This window comes from Eschrichtius robustus, chromosome 2, assembly GCF_028021215.1.
Source record: "Eschrichtius robustus isolate mEscRob2 chromosome 2, mEscRob2.pri, whole genome shotgun sequence".
In the NCBI taxonomy this organism is placed as follows: Eukaryota; Metazoa; Chordata; class Mammalia; order Artiodactyla; family Eschrichtiidae; genus Eschrichtius; species Eschrichtius robustus.
The window spans coordinates 123,867,778-123,892,283 of record NC_090825.1 but is presented as its reverse complement, the minus strand read 5'-3'; the positions used below and the strand labels follow the sequence as shown (position 1 = coordinate 123,892,283).

At 38.8% G+C, this 24,506-nt stretch overlaps 1 protein-coding gene across 1 annotated transcript in view; it reads right to left on the bottom strand.

Moving 5' to 3' along the window:
- Positions 1-24,506, bottom strand: part of STK32A (serine/threonine kinase 32A) — a 123,296-nt gene that overhangs the window by 70,381 nt on the left and 28,409 nt on the right. Inside the window, exons 3-4 of the mRNA XM_068534533.1 lie at positions 14,133-14,188; positions 12,940-13,091 (exon numbers count right to left, since the gene is read on the bottom strand). Of these exons, the coding sequence (XP_068390634.1) occupies positions 12,940-13,091; positions 14,133-14,188 (208 nt within the window). The remainder of the gene's footprint in view (positions 1-12,939; positions 13,092-14,132; positions 14,189-24,506) is intronic.

Genomic DNA, 24,506 nt, shown 5'->3' with positions numbered 1-24,506 from the left:
AATTATCTCCATAGAGGGTGTATCATTTTGAATCCCCACCAGGAATTTATGAGAGTACCTAGTTCCCCACATTCTCTCTCTAGAATATGTTGTCAACTTTCCAGAAGTTTTCATCTTCAGAAAAACCCAGCAGTAGAGTAAGAAGATTTGAAACTTACAAAGTGCGTTTTTTCTGTCTCATAAGTAGCCTTATAATGTTCTAAAAGGGAAGAAACACACCTTAAATGCCCTCATCAAAACACACATAGATGACCTCATCCACCCTTGTGTATCTTGCGTGTACAGGATATCCAGGTTCAAAACCCATGTATCTAAAATTCATAAACATGTAAAATCTACTAGAGTTTACACAGATCTTTTTGGCAGTGGATAGAATGGATTTGAGGGACCTACCATATAATAGTTATGATAAATGTTCATTAAAACTTCCTTTTTAGCCAGAAGAAACTTTTATGTACATCTTACGAGACATAAAGACTCTGAGTTCATTTCTCCTTTACGTTAGTCTTTCCTGACCTCTTCTTGCCAAACATAAATTAGATGTTATCCCTCTTTGCCCTTCCACAGCACCCAGCCGTTTCTCTGTTACAGAACACTCCAGAAACCTAGCTATAGATGGTTGCATTGCATTATATTGTATCATAACCATTAGGTTTCTTTTTGCCTGAATTCCTCATTTGACTGAACACTTTGAGGAATCTGTGCTTTGCTCATCTCCATCCATCAGCAACCCAGCATATATTATTAGCTTGATACATAATGAACACTTGTTTATTCAGTGGCCATTTTACAACTATTTATTGTATATTTATCATACAGGTGATGAGGCTAAAAGAGTAAACCAAGGAACATGGTTTCCTTCGTCTTAAACCTAATCATCTATACAACATAAATATTTGCATAAACAAATATGTAGTTATAAAATGTGGTAAGGGCTATGAAGGAAAAGTGCAGGATACTGTGCTAGAAACTAACAGAAGGACCTAATTTTGATTGCAGGGGATCATAAAAGCCTCAGAGATAGTAATACACATACTTACTTGCCTGATTCAAACCATAACCTATAGCCGCCAATAAAATGAACAAAAATCCATAATTTACACAATGAAAAAGATTGTGGATGATTTTTAAACGTCACACCTAACAGGCTGCAGATTATTTTCCTGATGTTCTGATGTAGTAGCTGATTTCCTCCAGCTCTGACCTTTCTCTGGGCAGAGCTTTAAATGCTATTTTGTGATCTGTCAGCTCATCTGTGCTGGCTCTGGAGATGTATTTATGAAGCTTCTCTGGGGAAAATATAACTATTATTATCTTCTACAGAATCTCTTGAGATAGTTACCTCAGAGAATAATATAGCCAGTAAACAGGCAAAGGGGAATAACAACATCTTGCCACCCATATAAAAGGAAGAGCCAAGCTCCAAGCTCAGATGATAATGAGGAACAATTAAATCAGACTCTTACCCATAGAATTCATCAGGGGTCCAGAGAAAAAAATGTTAGAAGTTAACACTTTTTGTGCTTCTGGAGAACTGTAGACTGCCTGCAGAGAGACAATCCAAGGGGATGAGTTTGGGTCACTGATGGATCACAAATTACCACTTGTGATTCAGAGAGTGGCTGGGCTGAGAGGGTTCCAGGATGTGCTGAGTCATACATTTTGATTGGTCATTTCTCCAGAGTGGATGAAGTGGAGAGAGGGCAAGTTCATCTGGCTCATGGTATCATCTACCCCTCTGCCTCTCTAGCCAGAAAAGCAATTTATTTCCTTACTGACCTAGCTGCCCCTGTCTCAGAATTCCAGGGCAGGGAGAGGACTTCCCAAATACCAAATACAGAGATTCTTACTTTGTCCTCCATGCCCTTTTCCTAGTCTCTCATTTTTAATGCATCCCACTTCCGATTACCTGACTAATGTTTATAGTCAAACTAGATCAATTGCATCTTCAGAAATGTTTTGATCTTTCCTGTCTCTGCTCCCATCTCATGAGGTTTTCCATGCAACTCTAGTTCTGATATCCAGCGCTTGGAACCCTACCAGGGAAGCAGGAGTACGCATAATGTTTTTTTTAATCTCAAACTGAAATATATTAAGTTACAAGTGGTGATTTTGTTTCTCTAAAACATTATAACTCATCATATTAAAAGGCTCTTGAAATGTTTTAAAATTGATTTTGCAGTGGTGTATAAGTTTTTAAAGTTCAGTTTCAGAGTTTTGGAAGTAATGATGCATGTATAAGCAACATTAAAATAAAATATAAGTTAACACTGAGTGTTTTAAAGAGTTTGGGGGGTGGGATTTAGAATCTAGATTTGCCATGACTTTCTGGTTTTGTAGTTTGGCAAGGAATCAAACCTCTCATCTTCAGCTTACTCATACTTATAAGGGGACAAATACTATTCCTATTTTATAGGAACTAGTATTTGAAGATGTATGAGATTATGCATGTAATATTTTAGCATAACACCTCAAAAATATTAACTGTCTTAGACTTCACGAATATGTGATTTTCTTAAGTTTCCCCCAGGAGTCTACTTCTTGAGTCTACTTCCTCAAATATATTTTTCAATTCATCAAATTCTATCATAGTGAGGATACCTCTCCCAGCTAAACTCCAATCCTGATTAAACACACCTATATGCTTTAAAACAGCAACAGAAAACAAACTAATATCCATTAAGTGCACTCTGAGGAGAGAAACCACAAACAGTACTGATTGGATTCACGTAAATTTTTAACCACAAGTCTCAAATAGATATTAAGAAAGTCCTAATTCTCTATTAATTTTACACTTTCAGTCACTTAGCTTTTCTCCTCAAAATTTCCTATAGTGGGCCCATTCCTCATTCTCAGTTGGTAACTCATGTGTCACAGAGGCAATGGCATGAGAACTACTTCATCTGCCCAGCAACAAATCCACCACTTTAGGAATATGTACAGTTACATACTCGGCCTTCTGTCCTAGTACAGTGAAAGAAGTGCCCTGGCTTCTCCCTAAGGCCAGCACACTTACCTGTGCCCTGAATCACATCCATCTCTCCACCTTCAGCAGCTTGCTCTGGCTATCTTCCCTTTTCTATCCTACATTACCAGGTCCTTCCTCTTGATTGGCTCATACTCTGCGTTCAAACTTGTTTATGCACATTTGAAAAATATATATATACAGTATACATAATAAAATAAATGTTGATAAATAAAAATAATATATAAAAATAAATACTTAAAAATATGTGTTATAGTGTCTAGTGATATATACAAAAGGATAATAGAACATGACCCACTAGGGTTTATTTTAGGATCAAGGTTGTTTTAAGATTTGCAGATCAATTAACTTACTTCACCACATAATAGAAATGATCTTGATAAAGCAAAAACACATTTGACAAAATTTAATACCCATTCATGATCAAAACTTCTAGCAAACTAGGACTGGAAGCAAACTTTCTTATTGTGATAATGGATATCTATGAAGAGCTTACAGCAAACATCATATGAAATCTTGAAATCCCTAAAAGCTTCCCCATGAAATCAGGACAAACACATAAGGATGTCCACTATATTCGACATTGTTCTCAATGCAAATACAATGCGCATGAAAGTAAAAGGTAAGAAGATTGGAAAGGAAGAACTAATACTGTCACTGTTAGTTAATGACATGATTGTAAATACTGAAGATCCAAAAGAATCTACAGGCCTACTGGTAGAAAGAATAAGAGAATTTAACAAGGTCATTGGACATAAAATCAATATTGAAAATCAATTGTATTTTGGTAAACAAGCAACAAACTACTAGAAAATTAAATTTTGATAAACAATTACTATTTATAATAATTTAAAAACATTAAATACCTAGAAATAAATCTAAAGACAAATATGCTAGAACTCTACACTAAAAACTAAAACTAAAGACAGAAATTAAGGGATACCTTAATTATGTGTGTGTGTGTGTGTATTTGATAAATTGGAAGGTTTAATAGTTTTCAAATATTTTAATTCTCCCTGAACTAGTCTATAAATTCAATGTAACCCAATATAAATACCAGCAGCTTTAAAATACAAATTGACAAGCTGATTATGAAATTTATATGGAATTGAAAAGGTCCAACTGTAATCAAGATAATCAAGAAGGAGAATTATGTTACTGAATTCTTTTACCAGTCTGAAGCTGTAGTACTTAGGGTAGTGTGATAAATGTGTCAAGGTACACAAGTAGATCAATAGAACAAAGTCTGGAAACCCACACGTATATGATGACTAATAACAAATGTGTTACTGTGATGCATGAAGGAAAGCATAAAAGCTCCAATAAATGGTGTTGGGTTAATTAGATAGCCATATGGGGAAAGAAAGTGAATCTTGGTCCTGGAATATAGATCTAAATATAAAAGCTAAAACAACAAAGCTTCTAGGAAACAGGATAGATATTTTCACATTGGTATGGGCAAAGATTACCTAAACATGACATAGAAAGCACTACCCGTAAAGGAAAAGGTTGATAAATTATACCACATTTAAATTCAAGCTTTAATGATTATTTTAAGAAACATCATTATAGAGTGAAAAGGTAAGTCACAGATTGGGCAAATAATTTACGTCCTCAAAAAGACTTGTTTACAGAATATATAAAGAACTTCTATGGATCAATTAGAAAAAGAGGCAAACCATAAAAAGATGGACCAAAAACTCAAGCACTTCTCAAAAGAGGATTCCCAATGGCCAATAAGCATATAAAAATGTTCCCAAACTCTAAGGCACCAGGGAAACTCAATCTGAAACCAAATGAGATACAATTACACATTTACTGGAACACCTGTATGTAAAGAAACTGACAATACCAAGTGTTGGTGAGGTTTTAGAGTAACTTGAATTCTCACATCTTGCTGATGTGAATATAAATTGGTACAACTTCTTTGGAAAACTGTTTGCCAGGTAAACCTACATAAATCTTAGGATCCAGTGATTTAATTCCTAGGTTTATTGCCCCCAAATGTGTGTACCTTTGTTTACCGAAAGATACAGAGAAGAATATTAACAGCAGGACTATTTGTAAAAGTTTCAAACTGGAAACAACCCAAACATCCATCAATAATAAGACGTACATACACACACTACTATATATAAAATAGACAACCAACAAGGACCTACTGTAGAGCACAGGGAACTATTACTCAATATTTTGTAATAACCTATAAGGGAAAAGAATCTGAAAAAGGATATATATATATATAACAACACTGTACATCACCTATACTTCAATTAAAAATTGTGTTGCATAATAAAAAAAATAGTAAGATGTATAAATAAGTCATGGGATAGTCATACAATGGACTATGATAGAGAAATGACAATACACTATTGCTATTTGTGACAGCATGGATTAATCTCAAAACACAACAAAACCACTTTGCACTCCACCCTCCAAAAAGAAAATTACTCAGTCCCATGCTCTGATCAAGCCACTCCCTTCCACCTTTTGTCCAGCCATTTGGAGTTGGCTCACATCAAGGTCACCACATCTATCCCTTCCCAAGTCAGTGGGCAGTTGTCTCCTTATTCTTGACTTCTCTGCAGCACTTGAAATGGTTTACATGCCTTCTTTTCTGAAACACTTTCCTTTCTTGATTCTAGGATTCTCTCCTGATTTACCGCTGGCTTGTTGGCTAGGTTCCTGGGAGTACCTTCTTTGTCTAGTTCCCTGAGTCTTCCTCCTCTGTCAGAACTACTGTATTAAATGCTCTAGGTCTTGAGTCCTCAGCCCTTTTCTTTTACGTAATCTCTCTCTAAAGGTGCTTCCTTCAAGCCTCTGATTTAAATAGCACCTATAAGCCAATGATTCCCATATTCGTGTTTTGTGGGACTTCTCCTTTGACTCTGGATTTCTCTTCTGAGCACCAGACTCATTGCCTATTCAACAGCTTTATATGGATGACTAAGATGCGGCTCAAAATTAACAGACAGTTCTTGTTAATTAAAGAGAGTTCTTGATTTTGACAATGAATCTGCTCCTCTTCAGTGAATGACACAATTATTCATCCAGTTTCTCCGGCCAACAATCTAGGAGTCATTATTGTTTCACTCTTTCTTCTAGCCAAGGGGTAGGCATGTTTCTGAGCAAGGCCAATTGGATTCCCTCCCAGGACTTTGAACGCTGAGTCTGTGATGCAAGGTTAGAAAATTGGCTGGGGCTGATTCATCCCAGCTGAGATAGCCTTAAGGGCCTGTCCATTACTACCTGCTACCTAGAGTCCCAGAACTGCCTTTGTCCCTCACCCTCCTGAGACCTACTTCTTCAAGCTTTACTTCTGATACTATATAAGCTACCACATATTCTTCCAATGAATTTCTAAGGAATCCTTTGTAATATTGAGGAATAAATGAATAAGTCTGCATTATAAAGATCCAGTTTCTTGGCCATTAGCCCAACAGTCAGTCAGTCAACAACTATATGGAACAAGTACTATGTATTGGCCACACGATAAGACTCTTCTCTGCCAAGTTCTTCTTCAGGGACTGCTTCCTCCTTCCCCAACTATCCAAGTTCATCAGGGACAACTTCTTCCTATGACAACACTGGATCATTCGGGATAATCTCCCCTTCTCAAGATCCTTAATTTAATCACATCTCTTCCTAAGTTAACAAAGCTGACGCTGGTTAAAGTAGTAAGGAGAGAGTTTAGTCCGTAATATCCTACTGCAATAGAAAGAGTCCAGGTGTGAACTGAACTCAACTTTGATTTGTTGAATAGGGAATAGAGAGGGTGGTGAGCGGGGGCTCAGAAGAGCCAGGAAAGTGAAAACTTACAAAAACTGGGAAGGTAGGGTTGGTCCATGTGAAACCCACCTGGTTTGTTAACTGAAGCCGTGTATGGAAGTTGGGCTCCTCCCCTTCCGCAGTGGCTGGGAGACAGGGGCCCTATCTTCAGGTTTTGGTGGAACAAACAGTAAATTTTTCTCCAGTCTTGAGTTTTCTCAGGCAAGCACTTTAAGCGGGCTAGGGTCATCCTAGGATGAGGCCTTGAGCTGTTATAAAGGATGTTAGTGTTTTGTTCAAGTCTTTATTGGGTAGGGTTGAGGCCTAGCTGAGAAGAGGGCCCAGTGGAGATGGGCTAGAGCTTGGTCAAGAATCATCCTCGCCAGGTGGGCCCAATGCAATCACAGGAGTCTTTAAAAGATGGAAGAGGAAGGCAGAAAGTCAGAGAGAGGTTTGAAGATGGAGGAAGGAGCTATGAACCAAGGCATGCAGGCAGCCCAGAGAAGCTGGAAAAGGTAAGGAAACAAGTCCTCCCCCTAGAGCCTTCAGAAGGAACCCAGCCCTGCTGATAGCTTGGTTTTAGCTCAGGAAGACTGATTTTGCACTCCTGACCTCCAGAATTGTAATTTAATACATCTGTGTTTTAAAAAAAAATTTCCATTTTCTTTTAATGAGGGAAAATTATAGTGAAATGCACAGATATTAAGTATAAAACGTAATGAATTTTTACAAATATATACTCTCCTATGAGCAACGCCACAATAAAGATAATGGAATCTTTCAATTACTGCCTAAGTTTTCCACATGCAACCTTCTAGTTAATCTCTACATTCCATAGGTAATCATTGTTCTGATTAGTTTTGTCTGTTTGTGAAGTTTCAGTGCAAATAACCATGCAGGGCAAAAGGAAAATAATGTTTTCAGTATATTATGAAAATAGCTTTAACCTCAGCTACTTCAATTCCTGTTGTTTTAAACCACTAAGTTTGCGGTAATTTGTTGCTGTTGTTTTGTGTGTGTGGTAATTTGTTAAAGTAGCAATAGGAAACTATTACAACAGTTATTCTGAGTGACGATATATGGGTATTTATTATTTTCATTAGAACACTCTGTATTTCCTTATTTTATACCAAGGCATTTATTTTAGATTCAAAGAAATTGTTTGAGTTAAAATTTTAGAACAAAAGACTTTCTAATGCCCAAGCCAGCTCAAGTTCAGGTGCATTTGTCCACCTAAGAATCTTTAGAATCATCTCTGGCTATGGGGGCAGGGGGTCGTGTCATTTCTGGGAGGGCCCTCAGAGTTGCTTGTTTAAAGCCATCATTTATTAAGCATCTACTGTGTTTGAGATGCTTTATATACATGTTCTTATTCGTAGCAGTACCTTCTGCTATGGATATTGCTGTTATTCCCAATTATAGACGAGGAAACCAAGGAAAACACCTAATGTAACTTGCTTCATTTACACAGTTAGCAAGTGGCGAAACAGGGATTCAAACTCGGGTCCCTCTGACCTCAGGGCCTACAAAGAATCTGGAATGGGCATGATTATATGGGGCCGTTTGTGAGTGTGCAAGAGGTGGCAGAGGTATGATGGGCAAAGAGCAAAAAACCAGGAGCCAGAAGACTAGTCCCACTGCTAATTCACTTCGTTTGTTCATTCGTTCATTCAACATATATTTATTGAGCTCTTTCTGTGAGCTGGGCACTATTGTAGGAGCTGGAGAGTGAGGCAGTAAACAAAAGATACTAACATATCTGCGTCATGGAGTTTGTGTTCTGGTGGGGTGTGGAGAAAGATCAGCAAAATAAATTGCATTTCTGTACGTATTTTGTAAGAGAGTCTCACGAGACATCTGTGGGGGAGGGTAGAGTAGAGCAGGAAGAGCAGGGTCTTTGAAATCAGGATTCCTGGGTTTGAGTCCTGGCTGTGTGACTCTGGGGAAATGGTGTAACGTCTCTGAGCCTCAGTTTCTTCAGGTGTAAAATGGGAAGAATAATCCCTATCCACGTAGGTTGTTGGGATGAATACATGAGAACATATATGTAAAACCCAAAGTAATAGAAGCTATTATGGTTGATGCTGGGACTCTGAAATCTACCCTGAGTTCTCAAAGGTCTCTGATTCCGTGAAGAGGTGCTGGCTCTCTCAGTCACAGATGATAGAGGTTGCTTCCAGGGAACGCATTTATGTGACTGTGTTAAGCCATCTCACGGGGCTCCCTTTTCGCACTCCCAGTACCAATGGTCCTTTTCATTTAACACAGACAATCGCATCTCCTCATTTCCTGAAATCACAGGAGGACCCTTGGGGTTCACAGGACGGGAGGAAGAGAGCTCGGAGAGCTCGGAGCCCTGAGTGGCTGTGCGCAGCTGCAGGCTTAATCTCAATGAACAAAAGCCACCTGGGGATCGGCTGTGCTGGGCAGGACTGGGGCGATTGTTTTGCGGGCTGTGGGTTGCCAGGGCTTTGTTAGAGGCCCTCAGGGAGGGGCTCGCAGGAAGATTGTATTTGCTTTCCTTGGATGCCAGCCCTGTCAGGCAGCCTTCACTTTATAACGTGGCCTTTATCTGATAACTGTGTTCTGAGTCGGGCCAGGTCTGTGGAGGCTGGAGAGGCTGAATTTTAATTCGGAAGGTGCTTCCCTGATGCTCCCAGACTAGGGACCTTCCTTCCCTGAAAACCCTCAAAACACACGCCGCCCACACCCCTCTTTCTCCTTAGTTCCTTCATGCACTTCTCAAAGTTGATATATTCATGTGCTATTTTTTTTTTTAATTAATCGAAACGATACTAAGCAGTGCTCGCTCTAACACTCGATTATTTTTTTTTATTTTTATTTATTTATTTATTTATGGCTGTGTTGGGTCTTAGTTTCTGTGCGAGGGCTTTCTCTAGTTGCGGCAAGTGGGGGCCACTCTTCATCGTGGTGCGCGGGCCTCTCACTATCGCGGCCTCTCTTGTTGTGGGGCACAGGCTCCAGACGCGCAGGCTCAGTAATTGTGGCTCACGGGCCCAGTTGCTCCGCGGCATGCGGGATCTTCCCAGACCAGGGCTCGAACCCGTGTCCCCTGCATTGGCAGGCAGACTCTCAACCACTGCACCACCAGGGAAGCCCCTCATGTGCTATTTGACTAATAAAAGCCTCTCACGGCTATGGTGATGTGGGACACATCAGGGCCTCTGTCTCCTACTGCATCCCCACGATACGGGTCTCTGTTACAATTAGGGTCCCCAGGTTGAGCAAATAAAAATACAAGATGCCCACAAATTAGAAATTCACACAGTGAGTAATTTTCAGTTAAAATATGTCCTGTGTGATACTTGGGACATCTACTAAAAGTTATCGGTTACTTATCTGAAATTCAAATCTAATTAGGCATCCTGTATTTTATCTGGCAACCCTGATTATAAATTGTGATGCTCAGGAAATATATACATGAATGAAGGAATGAATGGGACCCATGCATAATCAGATGCACACATTTTACTGGAAAGTACACACCGTTAGGAGTGGTTTCAAGGTGATAGGATTATTGGAGAATTTTCATTTCTCTATGTGATTTTCTGTTTTTCAACTTGCAATGAGCAGAAAAGTTTTCAAAGATCATATGTGTATGTGTTTATACCAATATATTCATAAACCGACTTCTTAACATTAGTGTAAAACCTGCTTGAACGAGAAACAATTTGTGTTTTCCTTCATCCTGAAAACCAGAATTTTCTGAACACATCCCCAGAGGACATTTTGAGCATCCATGAGAAGATTATTATTAAAAGCAATATTGGCAGGCCTACACAACATATCAGCAAAATAGAGTACATGAATGGGTACCGAAGAGTTCTAAAAAATATTGCTATTATTTTGTTAATCATAAAATGCTTCTTAAGAAAATCGGCTCCTGAAGTTTTAGGGATATAAAGCTCAGTCTAGTTAAACCCAGGATAGAAAAATCTTGTTTAAATTGTACATAATACACAGGGAATCTTTTCTTTGATTTGCAGAATGCAGGTGGAAGACAAAACAAACATAAGCTCTTACAGGGAATGAGTTGGAGACTCTTCCCCCCTTCCTTCACCACACACAACTTGCCAGGATGCCTTGGGACCAAGCACCCTTCAGATTTGTCTTTTGGGGTTCCACACTGGCCACCAGTGATGGGCACTTGAGAATGCTATGCCTCAATGGAGCAAGGAAATTAAGAGCTACCATTTGTAAGATGCTTACTATGTGCTGGGCACCGGGCAGAGCACTTGATCATACTTCACTCACAGAAACAACCCAAATTACACACATTAAGCGTATCTTATAACAATGGGACTCAAAAATGATAAAGTAAATTTCTCACAGCCACACCTCCTGAAGCATTGCAAGGTGCTTAATAGTTGTGGAAAGATCACTTATATTTACTATGCTGTACTGAGTAAGGCAGAAAGCATTTATTAGAAGGAATAAAGATGCTGAAGTCTGAAGACTTTTATCTCAAGGTTTGAAAGACAAAGGGGTCTCTGCTGTACCTTTAGGAATGCCCCTTATCAGTTTCCCGTTCTGAATGTGGTACTGAATCATGGGGGTGGAGCTGTCTCTTCTCTCTTTTCTATCAGTGTTAATGGTGCCCAGGGTTCCACTGTAAGATTCAGTGCCAGAAGTGAGAAGAAGGGTAGAATAGGATATATGTCCTGTTATCGCCAAGTCAGCATGCACAGACAAGAGAATGATGTCTGGAATGAAACCAAGTGAGCAAGTAGCAAAATCTATACTCTTTGGCCAGCTTAAAGTCTCACAACACTCATGTTATTAAAAAAAAAAAAAAGGGAATAGAATGAAATCAACATGGCCTCCTCAGGGATGACAGACAAGCATGAGAGGGCAAAATGCTAAATGTGCCCTTACAAAGGGTTCCTGGTCTTAAAAGAAGAAAAGTAGTTGGTTGAACTTTTGAAGGAGGACAATGTGAGTTTGAACAAAGGGAGGATCATCATTGTGAAGAGAGGGAAAAAAAGGCAATTTGATGATTGCTAAGGATGGGGAAGAAAGAGCTGCATCCATTTAACTCTTTACATGGCAGCATTGTGAATAGGCCATTGTAAAATACTGATTAAATACACCGAGACTGGGCCAAAATGAGCTTCCCCATGTCTGAAGAGTGCATAAACTCTAATAGACCTATTTCCAAGTCACACAGAACCATCTTCTTTTCAACTGTGGCACAGAGTCTTCAAGCAAATTGTGTATTAAGTGAACTGTATTAATTAAAGATGGAGGGAGACAGGTTTTATGCACTGATTCCTCCAGAGAATCTCCCTAAACACACAGTGACCTTTCGATGATTTTTCCATTAGTATTCTCTGAATAGAGATCTCTTTTTTTTTTTCCCCCTTTGCTAGTATGTAAGAACTGCTTGGTATACATATTTAAATAACAGTCATACTGAATTAGCTTTAAGAACTGGCTCTTAACATAATGGATGCATTAAAATGTAGAGCAAAACGAGCCAGCCACATAAAGACCTCCATGGGTAAGAAGAGAGCAGGAAGTAATAGATAATGCAAGCATCTCCGCCGGTCTTCTAAGGCTTGGATTATGATAATGGCTTTAAGAGCAGATCAGTCATTTAATGTCTAGCTACTGACATAAATTAGCTCCGGTTGTGTTAAAGCCTATTTGGTGAGAAAGGCAGCACCCGTCCTTTTCCAACTCACAGGTATATATGTGGCTGCTTAAGAAGTATGCTGCAAGGAAATCAGGTTGATTGCCAGTCACTTTAAGGAGAAAGTGTTTTGTACAAGTCCTAACAGTCAACCTCATCTTCTGCCAGTGCTGCCATACTTTGCACTCCAAGTCCCTGCCCTACAAGTAAGGGGGGAAAAAGACCTAATGAGTGAGAAGACATCTGAACTCATTCCCTGCCAGCCTATTGAACGACAATGCTTTAAAAAAAAAAATACTGACCTCAAGGACAAGGGGAAATATGGCAACTGAACTGAGCAGTATTTACTGGTGATAATGTAACATTTTTGTTTCTTTGTAGAGTCAAAGAAACCAAGGCGAACGAAAGTCCCGAGGAAGATCCCAGTGAGGGTTTTGCCCATGCACACGTAGAAATCAGGATGTGTTAATGTAACAGGATTTGGGGGTGAAGGTAGGAGTGTCCCATTCGGAGGTCCAAGAAAACCACTTACCACAAATTAACCAGGAAAGGATGCTCTAGCCCCTGCATGATCTGGAGCTCCTTGAAGACATTCCTCACTTCGTTGCGCTCCACACACTTTTGTTTGTTCATGTACTTCATCGCATACATCTTCTTGGTATCGTTCTTCTGTACGATGCAGACCTAACGGTGCCAACCGGAGTGAGAAAGTGATTAGGGAGATGATGGATCATGGGCATGAGGCAGAACAAGACCGTTTATCACAGCATGGAGGCCCCATCACTTGCAAAGTCTCTGATGTTAAAGTTGCCACTTAGCTCTGATTTCAGAGTAAAAAATTTCATTTTCTTCCCCTGTACCAAGTCAGTTTCTAAATCTCTGCCTTCTCAAACAAGTTTGCCTGTTTCAGCTTTTGGGGATTTTTAAGACAGCATTTTGGGGGAAATAGCTGCCTCCATGTCAGGAATCTTCCAATAACTAACAACATCCTTTTTCTGCTTTTTAGTGACCAAAATAGGCATGACTAAACTGTCAAGATGAACAATATCGTGCAAGAATTTCTGTTGACAGCCATAGGTGATACAACCAAAAAGGACCTGAAGCATGGGGAAAAACACTAAGCATGATGTGCATATTTTTGAAATTCTTTTAGAGGTTCATATAATGCCTGATAAAGTCGACAGCAGATGATTCTAAAATGCAAGTTCACTATGAAATATGAGATATTCTGTTAAAGTATGTTTCCACAAGACACAACAGTAATCAGGATATGAATCTAGAAGATCCTTACAAAGAATTGGACTGAATGTGTAGGTTTTTTATGGTAGGTTTTTAAAAATAAAACAATGGTACAATTGGGGAAAACAGAAATCAGGTGGCTTCTTTCCCACATGAAAAGATTTAATTCTTATACTGACAAGACAACTGTTACTGAATGTACTGCTACAACTTGCAAATGATTATGAAATTTTACTCTCCCCATTAGTGTAGAGAAAGCCTCAAACTCTAGTGAGTAAACTGATTTGACTTTGAGATAATTCTGAGAACATACATGTTCATTATGTAGCTGCCTGTCTCATACTTTGCTCAAACTGTGGCAATAATTTTATAAAAACATCTCTGAATTATCATTTACTGTGGTCCCAGTAACTAATCTGAACCTTCTTGGGCTCTCTGTTCTCTGAGCTACATACCCCATCATTGGTTAATCATTTTTGTTCTCACCTTCCCAAAACTGCCTTTTCCAATGGCTCTTAAAATTTCAAAGTGGTCAAAGTTGACTGTAAAACAAACAGAAAGAACATCATGAGTGATTCAGGTGCTCTTTTAGTAGCTAATGAATAATATATAAAGATTGAACTAAACCTAAGTACTTTATTTAAAACAACATTCCTTAACATGACCATTCATTCATCCAATAGACATTTAACACTTAATCACATTGCTTAGTACCGGGGGATATAGTAGTAATAGAGTAGAAATAAAATCTCTACTTTTATGGAGACTGTAGTCTAGTGAGGGCTCCACAGAGAAACTCTTATGGATTAAATAGTCACAAAATGAGTGGACAATTAAAACTCTTGGTGAATGTTAAGAAAGATAGAAGTTGTTGGGCTCTAAGTGGATATAACAGAGCGTTTCACATAGGTGGCCAGAGACCTGGTCCTCTGTGCATACAGTTCTACTAAGGGTTGGCCCTTTAAAAATCTTCTCCTTGTCTGTTTTCTCACTAAAACCACTCTTTCGTGTATCTCAATGATCTCAATTTTCCCAAGTAAGAAACTATTACACATGTAAGTTTACAGAATGAGTTGATCCCCAAGGCACAGATATCTAAGAGATGAGGATGATTATGAGTATAAAAGTCTATTTTATATACTTCATTTGAAGTTGAGATGATCTTTTCCATCTGCCATTTAAAAATTTCCACTCCTAAACTCTATATGGAATATAATCTATAAAAATATTGAATCACTATGCTGTACACCTGAAACTAATACATTTTAAATCAACTATACATCAATTAAAAAATAATAACATGTTCACTCCTAGGAGTCAGAAGCAGTAGATGTTTAGTTTATAGATAGCATGGTCTCTTGGGTCAATGCTCAAGAAATGCTTGGTGAAGAGAAGAACAAAGCATAGATTCTCCCAGACAGGTGACATTCTTTGGTTCCCTGCCTTGATGATCTTCAGAAAATGTCCCACTTTCTCTCCTGGTTTTTGAAATAAGGATTTAGATGAGTAAAATTCCAAATGAGGGATTTTAAGAATTTAATCAGAAAAGATTGCAAAATACAAGAAGGTGCCATTCTTCTCTTTAAAAGAGATAATTTGTCGATTTCAAAAAAAAAAAAAAAATCAGATTAGCTCCTTCTGAAGGAAAGAGGGACGAGTAATGGGACCTCTCATCTTCCAAGCTTTCTCAAGGTTAAAACATTTTTATAATGTGACTTAATCATCACTTTTTCTAAACTCCCAACTCACTTTATTTCAGAAGAAATAAAAAAACATTTAATCACATGAGGCAGCATGTCTATTACAAATAATCCTGGATTTGGCCTGAAAACAATGATGTAATTCTGGTAAATGACAGATTCTTTTTTTAAAATTTTATTGAAGTATAGTTGATTTACAATGTTATGTTAATTTCTCCTGTAAAGTGATTCAGTTACACATATATGTATATTCTTTTTCATATTCTTTTCCATTATGGTTTATCACAGGATATTGAATATAGTTCCCTGTGCTATACAGTAGGACCTTGTTGTTTACCCATCCTATATATAATAGTTTGCATCTGCTAATCACGAACTCCCAGTCCTTCCCTCCCCAACTCACCCCTTCCCCTTGGCAACCACAAGTCTGTTCTCTAGAACTGAGTCTTTTCTGTCTCATAGATAAGGTCATTTGTATCATTTTTTTTAGATTCCACATATAAGTGATATCATATGATATTTGTCTTTCTCTGTCTGGCTTACTTCACTTACTATGATAATCTCTAGGTCCATCCATGTTGCTGCAAATGGCATTATTTCATTCTTTTTTTATGTCTGAGTAATATTCCATTGTATATATACCACATCTTCTTTATCCATTCCTCTGTCAATGGACATTTAGGTTGCTTCCATGTCTTGGCTATTGTAAATAATGCGGCTATGAACATAGGGGTGCATGTATCTTTTTGAATTATAGTTTTGTCTGGCTATATGCCCAGGAGTGGGATTGCTGGATCATATGGCAACTCTATTTTTAGTTTTTTGAGGAACCACTATACTGTTTTCCATAATGGCTGCACCAATTTACATTCCCACCAACAGTGTAAGAGGGTTCCCTTTTCTCCACACCCTTTCCAGCATTTGTAATGATGTCCTTTCTGACTGGTGTGAGGTGGTACCTCACTGCAGTTTTGACTTGCACTTCTCTAATAATTAGCGATGTTGAGCATCTTTTCATGTGCTTATTCACCATCTGTATTTCTTCTTTGGAGAAATGTCTATTTAGGTTATCTGCCCATTTTTCGATTGGGTTGTTTGTTTTTTTTGTTGTTGAGTTGTATGAACTGTTTGTATATTTTGGAAATTAAGCCCTTGTCTGTCACATCATTTGCAAATATTTTCTCCCAGTCCATAGCTTGTCTTTTTGTTTATGGTTTCCTTTGCTGTGCAAAGGCTTATAAATTTGATTAGGTCCCATTTGTTTATTTTTGCTTTTACCTCTATTGCTTTGGGAGACTGACCTAAGAAAACATTGGTACAATTTATGTCAGAGAATGTTTTGCCTATGTTCTATTCTAGGAGTTTTACGGTGTCATGCCTTATATTTAAGTCTTTAAGCCTAAATGACAGATTCTGAGTCTCCATTTTCTCATCTGTAAAAATGGGACTGACCCTGCTAGATAAGGAAACACTTTTTATCCAGAAAAATGCTAATAAAACAGTTTACTTACTTAGGTCATTCACTTGACTATGTTATCTTCCCAAACTCCTTGAGTTCTGAGTTTCTTTCATTCACTAGACCATAAACTCTATGAGGGCAGAGATTATATGTTGCTTTGTTCACCTGTGTTTTCCTGGCAACTCAGAAAATTCCTGGCTTGAGGTAGTTGAAGGCATCTCTTTGCACTTCCCATAGAGCCTGGTACGGTGATTTACACGTAAATCTCACATAAATCTGGTTCTCAGCAAATAAAGTAAGCTGCAAAGATACAGAAGAACCCCCAAACAATTGCTTCTTGTAAACCAGAGCAGTGTGAGAATGTGGGTCTTCTAGGGAAGTGTTTTTCAAACTGAGTCAAGACCCATTAATAAGTTATGAAATAAATTTAGTTGTAATAAAGAACATTAAAAATTTTAATGGAATAGAATAGATAATAAAATATCAGAAATGTCTCAAATGTAGTTAGAGTAGTATTGACTCTGAAACTTTTGTTTCAGTGTACATCTGTGTGTAGATAGACGTGTACTGTATCATGAGAATTTTTTTAGTCTATATTTTACTATGAGTTGTGGTCAAAATAACTTGAAAAACACTTTTATAAGTTTTTTCTTAAGTTTCAAACGGAAATAACCAATGCAATGATTTCCTCACACTCATCACATGAGGCTGAGTTATGCATTATGTACTATAGAAGTGTTAAAAAACAAACAAACAAATAACCAAGATTTATTTCATTTTAGGCAAATCCAATGACTCACAGTGGTTTCTTCACTAGCAGCCTAGCCTATAATGCTGTGATGATGGGTTTTTTTTTTTTAATGTTACTTTTAAATTTATTTATTTATTTTTATTTTTGGCTGTGTTGGGTCTTTGTTTCTGCGCGAGGGCTTTCTCTAGTTGCGGCAAGCGGGGGCCACTCTTCATCGCGGTGCGCGGGCCTCTCGCTGTCGTGGCCTCTCTTGTTGTGGAGCACAGGCTCCAGACGCGCGGGCTCAGTAGTTGTGGCTCACGGGCCTAGTTGCTCCGCGGCATGTGGGATCTTCCCAGACCAGGGCTCGAACCCGTGTCCCCTGCATTAGCAGGCAGATTCTCAGCCACTGCGCCACCAGGGAAGCCCTGTGATGATGTTTTGAATCTCCAAGTATATAGCAGGTACCTAGAAAGCAGGAAGTTCCATTGCAATATCAATCCATTTCACGAACCATGTCTCTTTATAAGCCATTTTAAGCTTTAATGAAAATGATAAAGGATTAGATGCCAGGTTGCTGATAAATTTCTACTAGCAGAACTGCCTTAATTAATGTCAGGTGAGGTTCCAGAAAAGTGGCAACCTTGAGGTTTTAGAGATACTACATCTTATTTATGCCTTTGTTTCTAGTCAGTCAAAGAAAGATCCAACTCCAGGCCAATGCCATAGTGTCTAAGGTCACTTCCCTGTATAATAATACATCCTGGAGAGAAGGCCGATGACACACTGAAAGTGACTGAAAAATAAGCTCTTATTCCATCCTTACGGTCCCTTCTTAAATGTCCAACAACAGCAACACTAGTTTGGAGGAAGGCTGATTGAAAAGGCAACCAAACCTCATCAATTCAGACAAAATGAGAGAGAGAGATGAAGTCAGAACTGTGGATTATTTTGTCAACAGAAAACCAGTTATATTATAGGCATATAGGATTTGCCTAAGGGGAGTATGTAATAGCACACCCACTGTGTGCTTAAACCTTTGATCAACCTGTGCAGTGTTAACCAGCAGATTACATATGGCCCACAGCCAAAATGGGCCTGCTGCCTGTATTTGTGCCTCCTGTGAGCTAAGATTGGTTTTACATTTTTAAAGGATTTAAAAAAAAACAATAAAGAATATGCAACAGAGACCATATGAAAATCGATAATATTTACTAGCTGGCCCTTTACAAAAAATTTGCCAGCCCCTGAGATTAAGAGCACAGTCTGTGGAGACAGACTACCTGAGTTCAAATTCCAGCTCCTACAATGAATACTTGTGTAATCCTGGCAATTTCTTTTTTTTTTTTTTTCCTGGCAGTTTATTTCCATGCTCTGTATCTTCATTGATAAAATAGGGATCAAAATAATATATACATCATAGGGTTTATAGCAAAATGAAATGAGTCAACATATGTAAAGTACTTAGAATATGAACTGGAACAAACTACTTTTACTAGTACTACTACTACTGCTTAGGGAATAGGCTAATTCAGAGCTCCCAGCAAATACCACGGTAAGCTGCTATCGTGACACATGGATATTAGCAGGCAACACGGAAGTAAATGGCAGCTGTCAGTGTCATTTCTACACATCCGGGCTTTGCAGTCTGTGGTGTGGTGGCCTTGCAGCAGTGTGTTCTTCAATCTCTGAAGCAAAGTTAACCTTTGTTGTGGCTTCTTCTTGTGTCTTGCCCTTGTATCATGTTCTAAAAGTTTCCTTCTGGTTCCTCGTGAAGCTCTGGTGCCAAGAAGATGAAAAGGGTCTCCTGGAGACCCTGTTAGACCCTGGGTCTTTGTGGGGTTTTGAAGGTCATGGTTGAGTGTAGGGAGAGACAGAATCTGGTTCTCACTTACTCTGATGGGGCTGGGCCAGGGAATGTGGCCCGCGGGGAAACAAACAGGCAACAGCAGCTCAACCTCCAGCACCTTCCCCTCTGCCTCAGAGTCTTGCTTTCACACAGGTCTTCTCACCCCAGTCTTAGCAACCGTCTTGTCAGTACATACAGTATTCTTAAGGCTGCCTGAAGGTATATCGGGTTAATAGACAAAGCTGAACAGATCCTAACATTATGATATCCCATGGAATATTTTTATTTATTTTTAAAACTAAGTATCTTAAAAGGACTTATTTTAGAGTTTTTCTTTTGGATAGGTGCACATTCTCCACTAATCAACCAGACACAGAAATTCTATAGGCATTAGAGGTCTGTTTATGTATGTTTCCTTTGTATGTCTCATTGTATTCTCTCAATAACCTTATGGCTTTTACAGATAGGCGTGTTCAGCCTCAGAGAGCTTAAATAATTGGCCATGATTATAACTAGTATTGTGACTCACTCATCTTGGGGTTATGTTTGTAAGTCAGAAAGTAAGGCAAAACCTATTCAGTCAAAGCTACACGTGTAAATCCTCAGAGAAGGTACCCCATTTGAAGACCAAGACAGTCTGTCAAAGTCCAATTCAGTTTGGTTTTCCTTGTGTGAGCACCCAAGGAATTGCCTTTAGGGGCTATTGTATGAAAAACAAATGTTTAAGCACGAAAATCACACTCAGCTCTTTGGTAGGCTTGAATTTATAAGTCACGTGTTCAGTAAGACCAACTGAGGGCACAGCAGTTGACTGTTGTCACAAAGCCACACCCAACACTTGAGCGGAGGAGCGGATAGAATAAATCCACCTTCATGTAAATTCATATACACCTTTCTGATCCCGCACCCACGTTTTTAATCTCTCTAGCTGTCTTAAGGTTATTCTTGCTGTGTGTCCACCCGTTCCAGAGGTAGAATCAGGGGAAGCAAGGTGGGACTTCTTTGTCTGTCCTTCTAGAATCACAAGTCAGGCTTTCCCAAGTCTTTCCCTAAACGGAAGCGTACTGATGGTGGGATTCAGGCCTGGTGCTCTTTATTTCCTTTGTTCTACTTCTCTTACCATCTCCCCAGTCTAAACATTCTGGTCAATAAACAGTGTTGAAGGAAAGAAAAGGGGAAACACTTTTTAGACTTTGTTATACCACCCTGACACTTGGAATTAGGGAGAAGAGCATTCTAGAAAGTAAAGCAGAAAATCCATTCTTTTTTCTGCTTTTGAGGTAAAAATATTTGGAAAATATTTTAATTTTTCCTTAAAAATATTTCAGCCTTCCTAAGTATGGAATCATGAACATACGTGAGATTATTGAGAACCGCACTCCTTGATATTTCTGTAAACCTTTCTATTGATGAGAGAACAAGGACACCAGCGGTGGGACCCTAGATAAGTTACTCCATCTTTTCAAATCACAAGGTCCCCATCTGTAGAGCAGAGCTAATTGGTTTTGAAGATGAGATGCTATAAACCAGAAGTATAATGTCTGGCCCACTGAAAGCTAAAGGCTACAAATGATAAAGTACAATTATTCAGAGAAAATTAAGTCTTCTTCCCATTCCAAAATTTTAGCTCTATTCCTAGAAGGCAACCACTATTAATCATTTCTTCTGTATCCTTTAAGAGAATTTTTCCTGCATATTATATCCCTTCTGACAGCAATAGCAAGGTACTAGCATTCCTATAGGAACAGAGATTATAAGCCCTTTCTACATAATTATACTGTTTCTGTCCTTTCATACCATTACATATAGCTCTATATCTAGTTATTTTAAATAGCTCCTTTATACTTCATTGCATAAATATACCATAAAATATATAGCCTGTTGATGGACTTTCAAAGATGATTTAATTATCTGTTATTTCCTACAATACTACCATAAACATCCTTGATCAGCTTACGTACATGTGTTGTAGGCTAACTTTATAAAAGTAGAACTACTGGGACAAAGATTATGCGGATTTTCCAATTTAATGGATATTGTCAACAGCCCTCCAAAGATGTTGCACCCAATCTCCTTCCAGCAACGTGTAAGAGTGACATTTTGTCCACCTCCCTGCCAACACTGTCACATCAACTGTCCTTTATCTGACAAGTGAAAAAAAACTGAATTATTTACTTTATACAGTTGACCCTTGAACGATGTAGGGGGTTAGGGGTGCCAGCCCTGCTCTCAGCAAAAATCCACATGTAATTTATAGTCAGCCTTCCAAATCTGAGGTCCCTCCATATCTGTGGTTTCGTATCTGCGGATTTAATCCAAGGTAGATCGTGTACTACTGTAGTTACCGTAGTACGTATTTATTGAAAAAAATTAGTGGACCACACAATTGTTGTTCAAAGGTCAGCTGTATTTCCTTAATGAGTAAAGTCTCATATCTTTGTACATTTATTTTTTCAAAGAACTGCCTAGTCATATATTTTGCCTGTTTTTAATGAGTTATTCTTATTGATTTGCAAATGCATTTAAAATGTTAAGTAAATTAACTTTCTCTTAGTACATCTCGGAAATATTTTTCTAGGCTGTCCATTTGGCTTTTGACTTTAAAACATTTTTAATAAGGTAGAAAACTTAAGTGTTAAATTTATATTTTATAGTCAAATTTTATATGGTCAAATGTATCAGTCTTTCCCTTTTTGTCCCTCTGGACTAAAGTGTTTTTTAAAAAGGCATTTTTTTTTTGTGAAAAGCATGTACTTGTATTTTAAATCAATAGCTTTTGACATTTCTAAAATACAACATAATTTATTCTAAGGTTATATCTATCCAAGATACACAGAACAAAAAAGTTTCCAAATTCCAACAATTCTAAAAACTCTTGCTACTGCTTAAATTAAAAGCCAAAACAATCATTTCCTTGCATGCCATCATGCCAATGTGATTGTTAATAAGTGGATACTTTTAAGTGCTTTGGGAAATATCCTCTTGAAGCAGGCTCTCCATATCTTGCTTATGCTGGCAATTTATTTAGTAAACACTTTACTTATACAGCATGATGTTAAATTCCAGTGCTATTTGGTCCCAATTGATGCATTACACACATTGGTTGCTTAAACATGACACTGGGGTTGGCTGTGATTCTCTAAAGGCAGTCAATTCAACACGGAGACAGTAATGGCTTAGATGGCCCCATGTGCCCCTTCTTCACTCCAGTTCAGGAAGTGTGTGTGTGTGTGTGTGTGTGTGTGTGCACGCGCGCACGTTAAGTGTGTGTAATTCCTCCCCCCTCCCTCCCCCCACTACAGCAGAATAGACACTTAGGTGGAGTAAAGGTGCAGGTGTTTCTCACTGAACGTGATCTGCGTTCACCGACAGCAAAGCTGTACTGATGGCTCACGCAGTAACAACCAGGCATTGTGCTCTGTGCTGGGGAGAAAGAAAGCCAAGGTTGCCTTCCTTCCTGGGGCCGACAGTCTAGTGGGACAACAGAATAATTAATAATAGCTAATATCTAACATTTTTGTAAGGAATATCAGGCATTAGTCTAAGCATGTTATATAGATATATTACCTCAATTTTCCATCAATCTGATGAAATAGTACTACTCTTATTGCCATTTTTTTAAGCTGAGCAAACTGCAGCCCAGTGTAATTAAGTAATTTTCTCAAGGCCACAGCGTAAGCAAGGGGCAGCTGCAAGGGGTGGAGTCCGGAGCTGTCCGCAAACGCTGTTCTCTGCTGCAGCCCATTAAATGTAGATAATTGTACCCGAGAAAGTAGTATATGCAGCACAGAGTCAGGGCAAGACTTGTCTCACAACAGTGTCCGTCTTTCTGGCTTGTCTTCGTCAGCAAGATCTTTTTTTCATGGATCCTGTCTTACAACACTGATCCCACCAACCATGTGCGGTCACTGGTATCTGTCACTCGTGTCCCCCACGCTTCGCCAGAAGCCCTGGGCTCGGAGTGGGACTGACCTGAGCCATTCCAATCTACATACTCTGCATGCAGGGTTTTCTGATCTGGAAATGCACGCTTCCCCCGCTATCACAAAGCTTTCTGAACATGAGAACGGAACTGGCCAAATGGAGAAAAAGCAGGTCAGTAGGTCCCAGGAAATGAAACCAACACATGGAATAAAGTAGACCTGCAAGATAAAAAGGGATCCCTGATAGCATTAAAGTGTGCGGCTTTCCATTCAGATAGGGCCTATCTTGATTACTCTGCAGGCACCCTGATATTCTTCCAATAATTTTTAAATTTTTATGTTTTTAGCAAAACTCATTCAAGTTCCAACTAATACAAGCTCCACTGCTGTAGGGAGAAAATCAGAGTGTCATGGGAACATACAGCAGGAACAGCTGTCCAGGGAATGCAGCAGAACATCTTAGAGGAGATGATTAGGACCTGAGAAAAATGTTACAAGGGACTTCCTCTTTCTATTTTTTCTTATTTTTATCCCTACATTGAATTGGAGTATCAGAAAGATAATGTCCAAGGAAAAGAAATGAAACATACACATAAACGACCGCAATGTAAAGGAATGCATATGTACTGAGCGCCTCATGTTGTCCTACAGGGATTCCCACATATGTCTGCCCACCAAAATCACACAAAACACTGTTTTAAAGATGCAGATACATGGGCCTCATCTGAATCAGACTCTGGAGGCTGGACCTAAGAATCTGTATTTTAATCCACTCCCTGGGGGATTTTGATGGAAACTTCCCGGAACCAGTCTGCAGGGCTTTATTTACGAACCACTGTTTTGTCCACTAAAAACCATGGGAGTTCTAAGGTGGGAGAAATTTCTTCCTACTATAGGAGATGAAAAGAGCTTCAGGGAAGGGCAGCATTTCATTTGGGCCTCGCAGAAAGGGTAAGAGTTGAACAGGTGACCAAGCAGTGGAGGGCAGGGTGGATGTACTTACTGAGCGACTCAAACCCTAGTACGAAGAGGCCCTCAATAAATAGTTTACTTCATCTGATTTCCAAGGCCTCAGACCTCCCCTTCTACCTCTGCCCCCATCCCCATGAATTGGAAGCAAATTAATAATGGTGTCTATAAATAATTAATAGGCCTCTGTTGCCTGCACTGTGCCACATCTTAGGTCAAAGTTGGTAATT